The 17,755-nt window shown below is 40.4% G+C and overlaps 1 protein-coding gene and 1 long non-coding RNA gene across 2 annotated transcripts in view; both read right to left on the reverse strand.

The window, feature by feature from the left end:
• The window catches only part of C5 (complement C5), an 83,820-nt gene extending 82,932 nt beyond the window's left edge, over window positions 1-888 (reverse strand). The window contains exon 1 of the mRNA XM_008519304.2: window positions 728-888. Coding sequence (XP_008517526.2) covers window positions 728-792 — 65 coding nt within the window. The 5' untranslated portion in view covers window positions 793-888. The remainder of the gene's footprint in view (window positions 1-727) is intronic.
• A 12,386-nt stretch (window positions 889-13,274) lies between these two features.
• On the reverse strand, window positions 13,275-17,630 carry LOC139079766 (uncharacterized). Its single transcript, XR_011533700.1, has 3 exons — window positions 17,495-17,630; window positions 15,790-15,863; window positions 13,275-14,016 (listed from the first exon to the last, which is right to left on the reverse strand). It is a non-coding gene; the product is annotated as an uncharacterized lncRNA (long non-coding RNA).
• Window positions 17,631-17,755: the final 125 nt, after the last annotated feature.

Consider the following 17,755-nt stretch of genomic DNA (forward strand, 5'->3'; position numbering starts at 1 on the left):
GTATCTGGGAAGCACAATAAAGTGAGGTATGCCTGTATACATTTATGGCAAACGGAAAAAAATTGAAGTGGTAAAGAAGAGTCCTTAATACAAGTCCTGCTTCTGTCTCTCTCTAGTGGTGTGACCTTTGGCGTATCACGTGCCCTGCTGGATTTATCCTTATATATGAAATGAGTAGGTTCCTTTAGATACTCTCTAGATCCTTTTCAGTACTAAAATGTTATTTCTAGATATGAGATCAATATTTTTAAGATGCAGTTTAAAATACACAGTATTTCAATAATAATACTAAAATTTGTGAAGAATTAGCTCATAAATTTGGAAGTAATGACAACAATAGTTTTTCAAATCACAGTACTAGAATTGATCTCCAAGTAATCCTGCTTTACTGTGTACAGTACACACAAAACTATGCCCCAAATGGAAATAAGCAATAAATGCCAAGAAAGTTTATTATCTTGAGGTTATTTTGTACTTTTTTTGAAGAGGAATTTGAATAACAACTTATGTAAATTTTTATAAATAACAGTTCCATAAAGCTGTCATGTTGTTCGCCACTCATCAAATCAAAATGCATCCATGACTTTCTCATTCAGAGATGAGACTATCCACTTGGTGTTTTCAAAAGTAGAGAGTTATTTTCAAATTAACACAGTCTGTTGAATTTACTTTTTTGCTCATCACAACTAAGATGTATTCAAAAATGAAGATGGGTTCTTTTACTTACGTTTGCTCCTGTCCCCAACTTTTCCCCAGGAAGATTAAAAAACAAAGTATGCCCCAAAGGCCCATGGCTGGAGGTAGCAGTAAACCATGGACGTAACCTTCTTGAAGTTACTCTCTTCTTAAATAAACTGAGCTTGAAGGATTTGGGTAAGTTAGTTTACTGGTTAATTATTAATGTCAGAGAGAGGGACTTCTAAATAGGAAAGCTAAGTAGGCACTGAAACACCCTTTAATGCCCAGGTATAAAGAGAGGAGATATTTTATAGGGACTTACATCTAAAGAATTTATTTTGATTAATACAAATAAAGGGATTCTAACATCAGAGTCTGGCACTATGACGAATGGCTCAAAGCTAAACTAGTAAGTTGCATTGCCTTTGGCCATCCCTCTCTTAACCAGGCAATTGCTCTGATGTTGTATCATGTGTGAGCACGCCTCTGGTAGATCCACTCTGATACTGACGGGGACCCACCTGGATTTAGCTTCAAGTTGAGGCGATTTTAGAATGTGTCGGGTTTAGACAGGGCTCATGAGGTGGTCTTCCTAGAGGAAACCTAAGCGGTAGGGTCGTTGGCACTGGGAATGGTCTAAGGATAAGATGGATATGCAAAGCAGGTCTTCAGAATATTCCTTGGTCTGTTCCAGTCTACAGAAGAAGTTGAACATTAGGTGGAGGAAAGATTGTGACCAGCAAAGAAATTGCCATGGTTAGGACGCTGGCATCATTCTCTAGGAAATAAATAGCCAATCAGATACTTCAGTAATATCTATTAATTCATAAACCAGAAATTCAAAATTTGAATTTGTTCAGACACAGAATGTGTCTTTCTTTTTTAAAAAATAAACTCATGTTATACTTTTCAGGGAGGATTTTAACAATTTTAATATAAGAGCTCAAGAAAAATGAAGCTTCCTATAACAAATGAATCTAGTAATTAATTTAGAATAAAATAGAATTTTATCTTTAAGATTTTTGTGTTTTATTTTCTCTAGAAAAATTTTTATTTACTACCTTCCTTTTATTAGCACTCACTTCTACTCTAGTATAGAATAGGTATTCTATTTTAAAGCAGTAAAATGGATTTCTCTAAACGTTTTTCTATAATTTAGATGTTTTATGGTCACATTGGCATTCCTTGCTTTGAATTAATAAAGTTCTATTTTGCCAACACTTTCATAATGAAGTCACTAGAAAAAAAGATGCACAAGGGAACACTTGATATACAAATTTCACTAAAGGTCTCTCTTGCATGTGTTATTGAAATGCAAAAATCTGCCACTATTGTCTGAACATCTAGCCCATTTATTTCAAAAGGAAATCCGTAAAATGATTAAACTGAGTTGCGAAAGATGGGTCAGGTTAAAACAAACAAAGTACTTTGCCATCATTTTCGGGAAAAGATATTTAGCAGAAAGCAAGAACACTCAAATCATCATAGATAATATTTGTATTTTAGGTACCGGGAAGTTTGTTTGCTTGTATTATAGAGTCAATGTGGATAAATGATATTTGCAAACCATTGACATATTTCTCTGGTAGAAAACATTTAAAAAATGATGGATCTCGAAGGTTCTCAGTAGCACTAAAGTTCAACAATTTATAGATCCTCAACTGTGTTTAACTAAAATGTTTTATCTACACAGTTCAAAGATGGGTTCTTCTTTACATTATGAAATGTCGACCTTTAGGGGAGTCTGGCTTTATACAAACGCTGCGTCTCTGAAAGAGGAGAATCCAGGTCTGGCAGAAACTTCGGTGGTCACCTGACCTTCCTGCTAATGCCACCTCAAATCTACGCTCAAGATCGAGACCAAATAAATGACTTCACTCAGTTCACAGGCCCTTCCTGATCCGGGCCCCACTTGATTCTCCAGCCTCAATGTTCCCTTTCTTCACTCCAGCCAAGTAGCTGAATTACTTGTTACTATTCTCTGAAGTCATCATGACATGAAGGTGCTCCTAGCAGAGTAATAAACAGTCAGCCAAATACTATTACTATTATTTGTAACCTATTCCTACCTTTGATTTGATGTGCCTTTGGAAACATGGGTCAAATAAATGGATTACCGCTACCATCACCGCAAAATGAGACTCACTCAGAGTCTATTTAAGTGCTCGACCATAACACCAGTGTGCAAGGGAATCTTGGGGCACAAACTACATTCAGTTGGGGTACATTGTAAGTAAATATCTCTCATTAGTTATTTGTCTTACTACATACTTAAATGGATGTTAAAAAGACATTTAGCTACAAAAAGCTTATTGAAACAAAGTCTTACAGAGAAGTGAAACGTGTAGAACAGTTAGAATAGAGGTGTCCAAGTGAGCAGAGTACGCTCTGCCCACGTGCTCCCCCAAGTGGCCCTTGAGGAGGCTCTATGGGAACCCTTGGGTCCCCTGACACATGGTTTAAAAATCATTAACTTAAAACACCAAACAACCTCTTCCAAGTGTTCTCATTTCACTTGGTCCATTCCTGTTACTTCCTTCTGCCAACATCCCCAAGTCCAGCTTGAAATTAGTTTTTCAGTCGATCAGGCCAAAGGAGGAACCAACCTCTTTTCTCCTTGTGCCCAAGATCCACTGCTTTAACTGAAAGTTAAAAATCCCTCTCCCAAGTGACTCGCACTAGCAGGGCCAAGCCCTCTAAAAGCCCCTTGTTCTTCACAATCCTGCTCCTGTATCCCACACCCAAGACCCTGCTATCCCAACATCGCATCAGGAATTCACCACAGACGCCAAGAACCCTGGTAGAGGGTAGCGGAAAAATAGACGCTCCAGGTAACACCCTAGAAAAATTTCTCACATCTGCCTAAGGAGACTAGGAATGCTCTTCGTAGCATTATTTGTAATAGCCAAAATTTGGCAGCAACTTAAAACAATGGAAAAATGATAAATACATTACTGTATATTCATGCAATGGAATGTGATGTTGGCTGATAAAACCAACTTGCAGAACGACATGAAGAGCATATAATAACATTTCTATTTATATAAGTTTAAAAACATACAAAGCAATGTCATTGTTTACAGACATTTATATCAGAAATAATGACGCAAACATATGATAATGAAAGGCAAATACTAAATCGGGATGGTAGTTATGTCTGGGAAGGGAAGGAGAAATTTGGGGCAGCAGAAAGGTACATGCTTCCACTGTACCCATTACCTTTTGTTTGAAAGGAACATCTGAAGCCAGTATGGCAATATCTTACAAATAATTCGGTAAAGTTTAGTGGTAGTTATACGGGTGTTTGATAGATCACTCATTGTACTTTTTGAAAAGTTTGAGATAGTTCATTGAAAAAAAAGTATGGTTTGGATTGAGGCAGCCTTGAACTCAAATCCTGGTTCTGTCTAACTAGCTACGTGATCTTGGGCAACTTGAAACGCTTTGAGCCTCAGTTTTGTCATCTATAAAATCAAAATAATAATACCTTGTAGAGCTGATGGGAGAATGAAATGACACGTGTAAAGTTCTGGGCACACAGCATGAACCTGGTTTAAGACATATTCCTGATCTTCTACTCTTTTTTTTAAAAAAAAATACGTGCATAGGATCATAGCAATCTGTATTTCATACAGTTCTACCCTCTTAGCAGCAGCCAGGCAGAACGCAACACCGACAGACTCATGACTCTCAAGATGGAAGAACGTCTTTATTACTAAGCCCAGCAGAATTTCGTCCCCTCCACCTTCTTTGTTTGTATGTTTGCTGTCAATTGAAGGTCTGGGATTAAATGACTAACATCTTAAGAGTCCGTCTAATGGCTACATCCTCAGAGTCTGACATTCTAATTTAGACAGCAAAGGGACACAGAAAAGTTCCCACAGACCAGAATCCTTTTAAGAAGCATTTTAAAAATTTTTCTATGGCATTGATTGCCATTAGCAGATTATGTATAACCTGCTGCTTTATCTCATAAACTGTAACAGGTCTTTGCTCAGAAATATCCGCCTCACTCTGACCGTTATGCAAGATGTTGTTTGAAACATTTTTCTTCCTTCCTGGAATAGGTCTAGTAATTAAGAAAGGCCATAAATGTTAATTCACCATCTCGACAAGACCTACAAACTCCACTGCATTTTAACAGGTGCTATATGAGATTCAGGCACGGGGGACAAGTTTTCAACCTTTATCCCAAGCTTATGCAAATAATGACAGCACAATAGCTACCAATTAACGTGTAAGAGTTATTGTAATAATTAACTTATGTAAATTGTCTTTAATCTTCACAACCACTCTGAAGGGTTTTACTACCTCAGGTTACCAAAGAAGAAACTAAGGCTCAGAGAAATATAGTGACTTGCCTCAGGGAACAGACACATCTAGTAACTAGAGATGGGGATTTGACTGCATTGGGATCAGCAGGAAAAAGAAGGGAGAGATACCAAACCACGCTGAAGTCTTACCTCTTTGCCACCTCCTCCAGCTACTTTGTCTGTAACTGGTTCTCCACTTTATAAACTCTTAAGGAATTTATAGCCTGGTTCACACATTTCAATTCTTGTTTATATACTATTGTACATTCTAGGCAAAGGTTCAAAGGTACAAGATGGGAGTGAGCGTGACACAAGTGAACAACCCATCTGCCTTATGTCTGGTTCCTTCCTCACAAGGTGCTGGGGTAAAACTGGCTCAAGTGACAACCAGGCAATTGGCAGACTGGAGAGAGTACCTGAAAAGGCTAGAGGTGGGAAGAGCCAGAGAACGGCTGGGTAAGCCACGTCCTAGGGAACACAGTGGTTCAAATCCAAGGGCGGATGAATTGGTATCTAAGTTCCAAGGGGTAACTGAAGAGAGCTGCTGCTCAAACTCCTCCTGGAAGTCACCAGAGTCGTGGGTTTGGAATAGCATGTCCCAAAAGGCCACTTCAGGTTCCTGAATCAGAAATGCAATAGGAGAGGACCTCAGAGCAGGGATTTGGGGGAGGTGGAAAATAATGTCAAAAGTGTCCATGATGGAATGCAGTTAAACACATTTTCTTCAGAGAAAACAAAAAGAGACATGAATAAAAGGGATTATCTCTCACAGTTTTATAACCTTACTGAAGCTGTTCTTTCTATACCCTAGAGCTTCTAATGGATCAAGCTCAGCCCGTTAACCACTTCTTTGGCTCCACCATCCCACACTTTTTCAGACAATCTTACTTCTTATGCAGCATAAGTTCTCTTATCTAATTCTAATACCTGTTACTCATCCATGCTCATCTTCTCATCCAGTGGGCTAGATGTGGTAGCCAGTCTCCAAGATGGCCCCCAAAGTCCTCACTTCCCTGTTATTTGTGGCCCTGTGTGGTCCCCTCCCACACTGTATCAGGTTTGGTCCATGTGACCAATAGAATACAACAAAAGCAAAGATGTGTGACTTCTGAGGTTGGGTCATGCAAGACCTTGCTGTCCTCACCTGGCTTTCTCTTGGGTTGCCTGCTCTGGGGGAAGCTGGCCACCATGTAGTTAGGACACTCAAGAAGCCTAGGGAGAGGCCCATGTGGAAAGGAACTGAGGCCTCCTGCCCAGAGCCATGTGAGCAAGCCACCATGGAGGTAAATCCTCCAGCCCCAGTCACACCTTTAGGTGACTGCAGGCCTGGCTAAGATCTTTACTGCAAACTCATGAGAGAACCCAAGTCAAAACTGCCCAGCTAAGCCATTCTCAAATCCCTGCCCATAAAAACTGTGAAGATAATAAAGGTTTGTTGTTATTTTAAGCCACTAAATTTGGGGGTAATTTATTACACAGCAGTAATTAACTTGTGCACTAGAATAGCTGTTTCTCTAAAGATGCAACTCTTGTGAAAGCGCCTTGCATTGGTTACCACCACTAATGTGCACTTGCTCCTCGGTCATCAGCAGTTTAATTTGCAAGTGTACTTTTAAGTTCTTAAAGAACAGCCGACTCAGAGGCCTACTTAAAAGCGCCACCTGCTGGTGGTAACTTAACAGCATCCCAAAGCAACTGGAATAATTGGTGCTGACGGCCAGTGCCTCTCTCCCTTTATCAATTCCTTTCTTTCTGCCTGCAAATATGCAAAAGTCTCTGTTACTACAAAAAGAAAGCCAAATATCACAAACCTTTCAGTGTTTTTTTTCCCCTAAATCACTGCCAAACCTCTCAAAAGTTTAGTCTGCCCTCCCACCCTCACCCGAGACTGCTTCATGGATATCTTCATGGAAGTTAGATAGAAAGAAAATAAGAAATGAATAAAGTGATTGCCTAGCAGCAGAGGCCACTTGATGTTGGTTGGCATGATTTAGCATTACCCTACTTTACAGACAAACAAACTGATGACCAGAAAGGGTTAAAAGGAAGGAAGGAAGGAAAGAAGAAAGCCCAGAATCACACAGAAGGAAGTAGCCAGGGCCACCTGTACAATTTGAGGGTCCCAGTGCAAGATGAAAATGTAGAACCACTTGTTCAAGAAGCTAGAAAAAAGTGGTGTTAAAGGTGTTAAAACATAAAGCCTTTTCCTTTCTTCTGTGGTCTCTCCCTCAACTTGCCATGGTGTTTTGTTTTTTTTTTTTAATTTGCTATATGACATCATTCTAAATAAAGGAAAATTACAATTTTAAATTAATGGTATGAATTTTTCCATTCATCTTTATATTATGCAATGCCAGTTTTAAATGCAAATATGAGAGCATTTAATTTGTATGTGGAATCACCAAAATGACACAATTCATATTTCATAGCTCATGCATGCATATATATTTCATTCTTATTGGGGTAGTGGAAACGCTGCACAAACTCACTCAACTGTTTTAATTTTACTTCTTGATATGTATGTATTCTACCAACACTCACTACCTTTGCTTACTGATGGATAAGGAAGGCCTGAAAGGAGGAGGAACTATGGGTTATAGAAAGTGTCTATATGTCATCATATTTAGTGTAAGGGGTTGGCTAATACAGAGTAGTAACACGAGCAAGAAAGAATATGATAAGGTTCCTCCGTCATTTGTGTTTCTGAAGACACCACTGCCTTCTTCCCACACTCATTACAAGTTCTGGTTCCAGCGAAAAATGTGGCCTCCAGGTATTGTCAGCATCCCTGCTTGCTCAGTCATAGACATGACACACTTACTTTGTACTCACAGTGAGTCTCACTAACCTTCTGCACATAGTGGGTTCGCTGGAATTCTGTGTCCACAGGGTATTGTAAATGCTCTATGTGAATGGGGCGGCAAGGAATGGTGACACACGTCATATTGCCCATATTGTCTCTATTTACACGCATGTCCATTGTCCCACCAGATTTAGCTTATGAAACACAAGTTGAAAGATAACATTATTAATAATTTCAACAGCAATGACAAAGCATTAAATTAAGTGTGGCGCCCTTCTGAGTGCTGGGCCACGTGCCACTGCACAGGTCGCACACCCACAAAGCCAGCTCTGAAATAGCTAAACCAAGAGTGAACTCATATCTGACTCCAAAGGCAGGTCTCTTATCCCATCGCCTGGAGTCTTCGCAAGTCAAACAGGGCAAGGCATTGGCACAGTGATCAAAGAATGTCAAGAAGATGAGAGAGTTTTAGGAGGCTGTAATAGACAATATCAAACTGCTGGCCTTAGCTCTAGGATGGTTAGAGAAGTTCCTGAAGATATAAAGGGCTGAGGACTAGGAGAGTGGGGAGGGGTAAAGGGATTAAAGTCTGGGAGGAGAAGGTTGAGGAGGCAGAAGGGCTTGGGAAGGATATGGTTGTCAGAAGGACAGAACAGCCCAGTTACTTTCAGCAGACTTACAGACTGACAGGAGTTATGACCTAAAAGGATGTCAGTTCCCAAGCGTGTAAGAGACAACGTCCTAACCTGTAGATGCTTAGGGAACATTCATTTGGGTGGCCAGCGTCTACAGGGTACCTTCAAAAAGGGTCAAGACCAGAGAGACAGCCAGTTTTAGGGATCGGACAAAACGATGTCACAACAGGTAGGTCACCCTGGGATGCATTCCTCAGGAGGCCGCGCAGGAGGTCAAATTAAGGAGGGCTACTGGCGAGGAGGCTGCTACAAGGCTGAGGCCAGGGGACAGCCGCGATGGAGGTAGGGTCTCTGATCAAGAAACAGACCACGAGGGGGAGTCATTGTCTAATGGGTACAGAGTTTTTGTTGTAGATGATAAAAAGTTTTGGGTATAGATGGTGGTGATGGTTACACAACATTGTGAATGTATTTAATGCTACTGAGTTGTACACTTATGAATGGTTAAAATGATAAACATTCTGTTATAGATATATTTTACTACAATTTTTTTAAACCTGAAAAGCAAAAACAAAGAAAGAGACTGGGGTATTACATTTACCAAACGGGGGAGGAGGCAGAAGTTCAAGGATTAGAATCAAGGTGTATGTAATATGAGGAAGGAGAAAGAGATGCCAATATCTACATCACGTGCACTCAGCATCTTAATAACATCTTGCCTCCAGACCAGGTAGAATCACTTCTGGGAGCTCTGCATTTTTCTCTTAGGAAAATCAAATCGTGGATGATGGTGGATGTGATCTGGCTGGGGTGAGGGTGGGGGCTCTTAAAGACTTTTTTCCCCTCCTCTCTCAGGGAAGGAAGCAAAGCAGCTCGATATGGACACCTCCGGCAGCCCCTGCACTGCCTGGACAGGTCTCCCCACCTGAGTAGCTACTGTGCCAGGTCCTGTGATGGACCCTGGGCCTGAGACCACAGGGATTTGGGCAAGGTGGAGGGTGAATTTTGTCATGTGAGAAGGGGCCCCTCGCACCAAGCCCCAGCTCAGGCCACGGCTAAGGGGCTCCTAAGCTGTAAGGTTTAGGTGCAGAATTGCCTTTCAGAATCCCCTTCTGGCCCTTGGAACCTCAGCCCTGGGCACCACATTGGATCTAGCTTCCAGTGTGCTTGGAGAAAAGGCCCAAGTTCACATCCAAGCCCTCCCTTTTAGGAGTGAGGTCCTCAGGTCCCCTTGTGAAATTGGTGGAGTGCATCCTGGTCGTCCCTGGCTTGGGAATGAAGGATGTGGTAGAGAGGGATGGGAATGGTGCAGGGTGAGGTGCTGGGACAAGGTGGAGAGATGATTGCGTTGTCATTAGGGATGGAGAGAGATGAAGGCTATCCTTAATCAGACAGAGAAGTTTGACAGTTGGGATGATACTTAAAGGAGAGGGAAGGGGAAAAGAGGAGAGAGCATTGAGATTTAGGTGCTCCTGCAGTTATTCATTCAACAAATGTTTACTGAGCACGTACAATGTGGGCTAGGGGCTGGGGCAGCAGTAGGATGCTCAAGGAGCTTGGGGTCTAGTGCTGAAGACAGATCATCAAACAAGCAGTTAAACCAAACTGTGATGAGCATTATGATGGAGGAACTGGGCAGGGCCAGGGAAGAAAAATGAGTTCCTATTAATTAGAATTAGATTCTGGTGTATATAACAGACAACCAAAATAACTGTTGCTTAAATGAGATATATGTTTATTTCTTTCCTACATAAAAGAAATCCAAGGCTGGAATGTCAGCTCTACATGTCATCAGAGGCAGGGACCATTATCTTTTTGTTCCACCATGCTGGCATCTAGCTTCTATCTTCAGTGTTACTTCATAGTGCAAGATGGCTGCTGGAGCTTCAGCCATTGTTTCTGAGTTGAGGACTGTAAAAAGAGAGGGCAAAAAAGGGGTCCCTTCCTGTTGAATCAACTCTCGTTGAGAAGCCTTTCTTGAAGTCCCATGCAATTTATATTTCTTTGGGATACTTGGGACTTGACTGTACCCAACTTCAAGGGGAAATGGGCAGCAATGTGGCCAACTCAAACTCAGGCTTTGATAATAAGGAGGAAAGAAAGAATGCTGGGTTAATTAGCAGTCTCTGACACAGTGTTTTCATCTTTTGCATTTGATATTCATGAATATTGACAATTGAACAATTAGAAACGTGACGAATTCTAGTAGAACTACCAACGATTATTATTTTTAGCAATACAGAGTATGTTCTCTTAATGGAAGGCAGAATTCATAAGGAAGATATTTAAATATTTCATTTTAAGACGTTGATCTTAGGGAAAAAAGTGAACTCTTCTGCCAGCATGTACTCAAGCCACAGGACCCTTTCTCTGGCAGTCAGTGGCCAGGAATGAGCAGGCCACCAAGAGGATTCTCAATGCAAGGGCAAGTAGCCAAGACTAGCTGATAGAAATCAGGGTGTCAGGCCAAGTTTGGTCAAGCAGATCTTGCTAATTACAAAATGATCCTCAGTTGCAGCAAAGATGAAATTGATATATTGATGATAATGTTGCGGGCTCACGTCTGTGTTTGGGAGTTTTCCTGTGGCTTGTTTGTTTCAGCAGTTACTTCTTACGCCCATCTCAGGGCCTGGCACCTCATTCAGTGCTGATAAATATGGACTGAATGAACACTGTCCACGAACTTGCCTCTGAAAGACTCCCTCTTTTTATTTGCTTTTAATATATAATGACTGGGAATCCATAGCTTCAAGTTGCGACAGTATTTCAAAGGAGTCCAGGAGCTGAGTGAAAGCCTGAAGATTTGGCTGTGGTGCCGGAATTTGGAGTTGAGGCCTAGGTTTGCATTTCTGTCCTGCAGGCTTGCTCCAGGGCCCTCACCTCTAACGGAGGCATGTGGGGACCATAAATAAGAGCAATTCACTGTTTTCGATTCAGCTGTTTCGTAACCTCTTTCTTTTTTTAAGTAACTATTTATTTCATGGGTTTATAATTAGGACAGCAAATCAAAATTGAGAGACCCAAATAATGTTTTTAAAATGGAAATCAATTCCCAAAAAATGTTAATTGTGTGTTTTTATTCTACTTGAGGCCTTCAGTGAAAGCATAAATAATATACCTAAATCTTGGAAAAGCTGAACCCTGAAGGAAATGAAATTAAGCATATTCCAAAAGAGTTAAGGAAGAATTTAAGAGCTGCGTGGAGCCGCTGTCTGAAAGGCAACTAGCTACCATCACTGCTGAGTGACTCAAGCCAACAAGAATGGTTACCAAATAATGTGCCTTACTGGGACAAATAATGCCATTAAAAAAGCATTTCCATCTTAACTTCTCTTAAAATGTTTTTCTTTTACTAAAATTGAACTCAAGTCTATCATTCTCTCAGATCATTAAAATATTTAGAAGAATATAATTTATGAGGCATACCTACTATCATCCTTACATTTACATTTAATAAAAAATTCATTCTTGTTCAAATTGTTTTCACATCCATGATCTCATCTGTGTGTTTACTAACTCTAAACACGGTAGTTAGGATACATGTTGAATTCAGAGAGGTCAAGTGACTTGCTCAGGGCCACACAGCCCAATATAAGTGATTCCTGAGCTCGAATCCAGGTGATGCATTTATTTGAGAGATATTCAGTGTGCACCCACTCTTGGCAGGCACTGTACCGAGTGCCGAGGAAGCAAACACAGGGACAGTCGCTGCTCTCGGGGAGCTCTCGGGAATCAGACTGCTGGGCTGGGTCCTGCCTCTGCTACTCGCTGTTTCACCTTGGGCAAATTACTTAACTGCTTTGTGCCTCAGTTTCTCTATCTGTAAAGGGGAAACAAATAAAATACCTACCTCACAGAGTTGTGGTGAGAATTAGATAAATTAATTCTTGGGAAAAGCTTAGGACAGAATTGGACCTTGAGTAAGTCTTCAGTAAATGTTAGATATTATTAGTGAGAGAAACCGACACTGATTAAATAAGCATGCTTATGAGTGGATATTGATAAACTTGACATAAATAATTGGAAGGAAAGTAACAGTTCGATCAGAGTTTGGGCTTAGGGCTCATGGAAGGTTCTCCAAGAAAATGGCTCTGGGTGGAGCTCTGAAAGATAACCTTGTGTTAACTATGTGAGCATTCCAGACTGAGATTTGGGATTTTAATTCCTGGATCACATATTCATTTTTAATACACTGCAACTCTCAGCACACTTAACTTAGGACTAATTTGTTGGTCTGGAGCACCGGAAACCAATTTTTTTTGTAGTGAAAAGAACACAGCCCTGGAAGTGAAAAGACCAAGGTTCTAATTTTAGTTCTGCCATGAGCTTACTGTAGGGCTGGGGAAGCTCATTGATTCTGTTTCTGAAATAATTTAGAAGTTCAAAAGAACACATCCCTCCAGGCCCACTAGAATCTGGCCATGGTTTTTCCTTTCCTTACCCTTGCTGTTTTATCAGCATAAAATATTCAAGTCATTACTTCTACTTGTAAAAATCTTACTCATTCTCCAAGATCCTTCTCAAATGTCCAGAGTGGGAGAGGGTGGGACTGGTGATGATTTTATCTGCCAATCTTCCTATTTTTAGGGGAGCGCCCTTCCACTCCTCTCCCCAACGTTAGCTAGAAGAAGCCTTTTCTTTCTTTTTTGTATTGAGGTGAAATTCACACAACATAAAATTAACCATTTTAAAGTGACCCATTCAGTGGTACTACATCCACAATGTCGTGCACCCACCACGTTTATCTAATTCCAAAATGTTTTCATTGCTCCTCAAAACCCCTTACCCCTTAAGCAGTTGCTCCACATCCCCCCTCACCACTGGCATCCACCAGTCCGCTTTGCGTTTTTTTTTTAAAGATTTTATTTTTTTCCTTTTTCTCCCCAAAGCCCCCCATACCTAGTTGTATATTCTTCGTTGTGGGTCCTTCTAGTTGTGGCATGTGGGATGCCGCCACAGCATGGCTTGATGAGCAGTGCCATGTCTGCACCCAGGATTCAAACCAACGAAACACTGGGCCGCCTGCAGCAGAGCTCGCGAACTTAACCACTCGGCCATGGGGCCAGCCCCTGCTTTGTGTTTTTATGGATTTATCTAAGGAAGACCTCTCACATCTCCCGTCATTCCCAACAAAAATATGACCTCATCCTCACCTAAGCCTCCATTCAGCTTCCCTGGTGAAATGTTAGTTACATACAATTTGAAAGAATCTTTCACTTCCGCTCTCCCCCTGACCGGAGTCCTCCCCGATCAGATGACCTTGACGAACAAAGTGCTCAGCTCAACCTGCATTCAAGTGCAGCGAATTGTGTGCAGTGGTTTTACCATCACATTTCTCAGCCATTCATGACAGCGCCACACATTTACCTACTGACTAAGGTTCCCGGAGTTCTGATGTTGGAAACTGTCCCTTTTAATTGACTCTTGTAAGATTGTTGTTTATGACCAGGAAATGGTCTTTGTTCACCTGCACCCAAACCGCAGCACATCGGCAACACATAGACCTGCAAGAGGTGGCAGTGCCCAGAAGTGGGTTGGGGGCCCCCAGGGGGCTCTCATCTTCTCTCAACTTCTTGTATTTTCTTTGCTTTGAGGAAAAGAAAAATATGATATTGAGTTGCTTTTTTTTCCTTATGTATTTCTTCTTGAAAGTTCTACTTAGCGATGCTTATTTGCTTAATCAATTAATGTTTTGAGAGTCTAGCCTGGGCCAGCCAGTGTTCTAGCCAATGCAGATTCAGTAGTGAATGAGACAGGCAAAATCTCCCCTCCAGTTAGGGAGACATAAACCAATATGTGATGAAATATCAGGAAGTGACACATGCCATACAGAAGATAAGGTAGGGTAATGGGGGAGGCAGCATGACAAGGGATGGGTCCTCTTTTAGATAGGCTGGCAGGGAAGGCCTGAAAGATGTGAGCGAACCGTGGGAACATCTTTGTCTTGAACGTTCAAATAATGGCCATAAATAAAGATTCATTATCATGATTATTGGTAAACTTAGAAAAAACTTTTTGTTATAGGAATTTCAAACCTATACAAAAAGTAGAGAGAGTGGTGTAATAAACCCCTATGTACCCATTACCCAGCTTCAGCATTATCAACTCGTGGTCAATTTTATTTCCTCTGTACCCGTCTCTCCCTGCACTCCCTGGATTATTTTGAAGCAAATTCCAGCATTATATCATTTTATCTGTAAATATTTCAGTATATATTTCTCAAAGACAATAACTTCCTTTTTTAAAACATAGCTCCACCCTCAAAAATAATGGTAATTCCTTAATATCATCAAATATCCAGAGAGTGTTCTATTTCCCCCAACAGTTTATGAACTTTTAAAATAAAGCAGAACATGGAGTAACTTCCATTAGTCCTAGAGTAATTCCTTTTAAGGCACGATAGTAAAAATATTAATTACATACTCAAAACTTTTTTTTGGTACAATTTGTTCTGCTAGACAGTATAGGCCTGAATGTTACTGCATTCATAATGGCTGATAAATAAGGGAATGATAGCACTGTATCCTATTGATTCATATGCAATTTTTTCCTAGAACTTTAAAATTTTTTACCGCCATGTAATAGCAGCTGAACGCAAAGTACATTTCACAGCTGAATGCTGCCAACAAATGAGAACTAGAGTATTATGACATGATGCCTATTCACCCCGACATATTTTCATCTTGGCTCAATTTGGCCATCAGCTTCCCCAGATGTCTGTGCATTTCGTTTTCCCCGTAACTCAGCCGCCTCAGCCCTCCTTCCGCCCCACCTTCTGTCAAGCTACCTTTACTTTTTTTTCCTTAAGACAAAGTACCGTGTTTACTATAATGTTTTTTGTTAGAATTTAATATCTTCTTAACTTTATCAGGATTGTTGCTCTTTTGTTGTTGTTAGTGCACTGGTTACAAAGTTGCATAGATTTTTTTAGCAGTCTGTCCCAATCCTATTTTCCACTGTAGCAAAGAGGTCATTAATTATTATGGAACCCACTTATTGGGTGAAAATATCAAATTGCAAAAAATCAAACGAATATTCCTAAAAGGAATTTACAAATAGTACTGATTTGCACTGTTATCCATAATTTGGGAGAGAACTCAGTAATGAATCCTGTTTTTATCCTCTACCTCAGAATCCCAGCAAATCAGAAAGGTTTTAGGAAAGTGGGAACTTGAAATCGTTACTCACAAAGTAATGGCTTATAAAAGCATTAAATGAACAAATATGTTCAGAGACATAGATATTTCTTTTTTTACCCTAGGTTACAATGAGAGTCTGAAATATGCTAGTCAATAAAATGATAAACATATCACAATGAACAAACTGTTCCCTAATTCAATATATCATACTAGCTGCTTACCTTTATTTGAAATGCCAATACCTTGAATTTTCCAGATGGTTAAAAAATCAGGTAGCATCAACTCCAGCTGATGCCTAGAAAATAAAATATTTCATAGCTGTCACACACAAGTGAGCCTTAATTAACTTGGAACCAACTTAACATGATCTCCTAGTAATCAGCATATAGGCTGATCCCATATGGGCTCTTGAGGCAAAATCATAAGAAAACAAATGTTAATCAGTGGCCAAAGGTGGGGATGAGGTTAAGAAAAGAGCAGAGGATAACAAGGACCTCTTACGTATTCAGAACAATTGCCTATACATGTTATGTTGAACCAAATGAAATTGTTATTTGTGTAGATCAAGAATGTAGAGTATACAAAAACAGTTGAAATAAAAGCAGTTTTCACCATACCAAAGTCCACTAGTTAATTTTTCTTTTCAGTGGACATTTCCCAAGTGTCTATCATGTGCATGGCACAGTCCTAAGACTAAGGACGAGGATAAATAACAAAGGGTCTGCCTTCAAGGAATTGACTCCAGAAGAGGAGAGAAATACATAAACAAGTAATTTATCATGGGAGGTAATAAGTGCTTCAATAGAATCCATGTACAAACTACAGTCATCTGTCGCTGAACGGCGGTAATGCATTCTGAGAAATGCGTTGTTAGGTGATTTCCTTGTTTTGCAAACATCACGGAGTGTACTCACACAAACCTAGATGGCAAAGCCTGCCACATACGTGAGCTATATGGTACTAATGTTATGGGACCACTGTAATACATGCCGTCCATCATGCACTGAAAGGCTGTTATGCGGGGCATGACTGTACAGCGCAAATGCAGAGAAGTAAGTACTTAATTCTTGGAGGGCCACTTTTGGAGAACCCAGTGTCTGAGTTGGGAGTTTGTTATGGGGGTGGTTAAGAAAGAGGATTTCTAGGGAAAGGTATGAAGACTGCAAAGAGCAGGTATTGTTGAGACAGAAAGGGCACAACAGGGGAGGGTGGCAAGGGCTGCTGGGAGATGAGCTGGAGCTGTTGGCAAGAGACCTGGATGAAAGCGTCTTAATCCGCATAGATTTTGCTGGGTAGGTTGTGGAGAAGTGGTTTTAGGTGGGGAAGTGACATGATTGGACGTGGATTTTAATATAATCATGGGAGCGGCTGTGTTTGGAGAATAAACTGGAGCAGAGAATTGAACAAGGCTGGAGTCAGGGAGATAAAAGGAGGATGTTGGGGTAAGTCGTGTTCACTGAACAAAAATCAATCACTTCCCAAGCCTTACAGATAATCAGTGTTTTACAGTGTGTGTTTATTATATGAGAAAAATATTGCCTCCTTTTGTTATTTAGATAAACAGCGTTGGAAATACATGCCTCAATGGATGGTACACATTGTTGGACAGTTTGTTACAAAGCAGTTGTCTACAAAGACTGAAATAATTATATAGAATTACAAACCCAGCTATCACCCCAACTACATGCTCAGTAAAAGTTCAAGTTAAGTGAAGCGGCATTCTTCTACCAAGATCATTAGTTCTACAATTAATCCTGCTACTGAGGGAAAAATCCACCCAACAACCAGCCAAATTAACCTTGATTACACGTCAGTGCTATCGCTAATTATCAAAGAAACCCTTGGAAGAGTGACAGACCATTTATTTATCATATTTGAATATTTTACAAATTTCCTAAAGAAAAGAAAGCTAAAGTCTTAGAATACCTTTCAGGAACATGATATACTTTCCACAACCAGTTTTCTAAAAAAATGCTGCATACATTGCTGCTCATTGTGTACACGTTTGATACCTCTAAATTAGAAATACAAAAACACAGGGTAAACATAACACATAATAAAGTTACATGTTAAAGCATGATGTTAACTTCTTTTTTTTGATGAGGAAGATCGGCCCTGAGCTAACATCTGTTGCCAATCTTCCTCTTTTTGCTTGAGGATGATTGTCACCACGCTAACAACTATGCC

Source organism: Equus przewalskii, chromosome 26 (genome assembly GCF_037783145.1).
Source record: "Equus przewalskii isolate Varuska chromosome 26, EquPr2, whole genome shotgun sequence".
In the NCBI taxonomy this organism is placed as follows: Eukaryota; Metazoa; Chordata; class Mammalia; order Perissodactyla; family Equidae; genus Equus; species Equus przewalskii.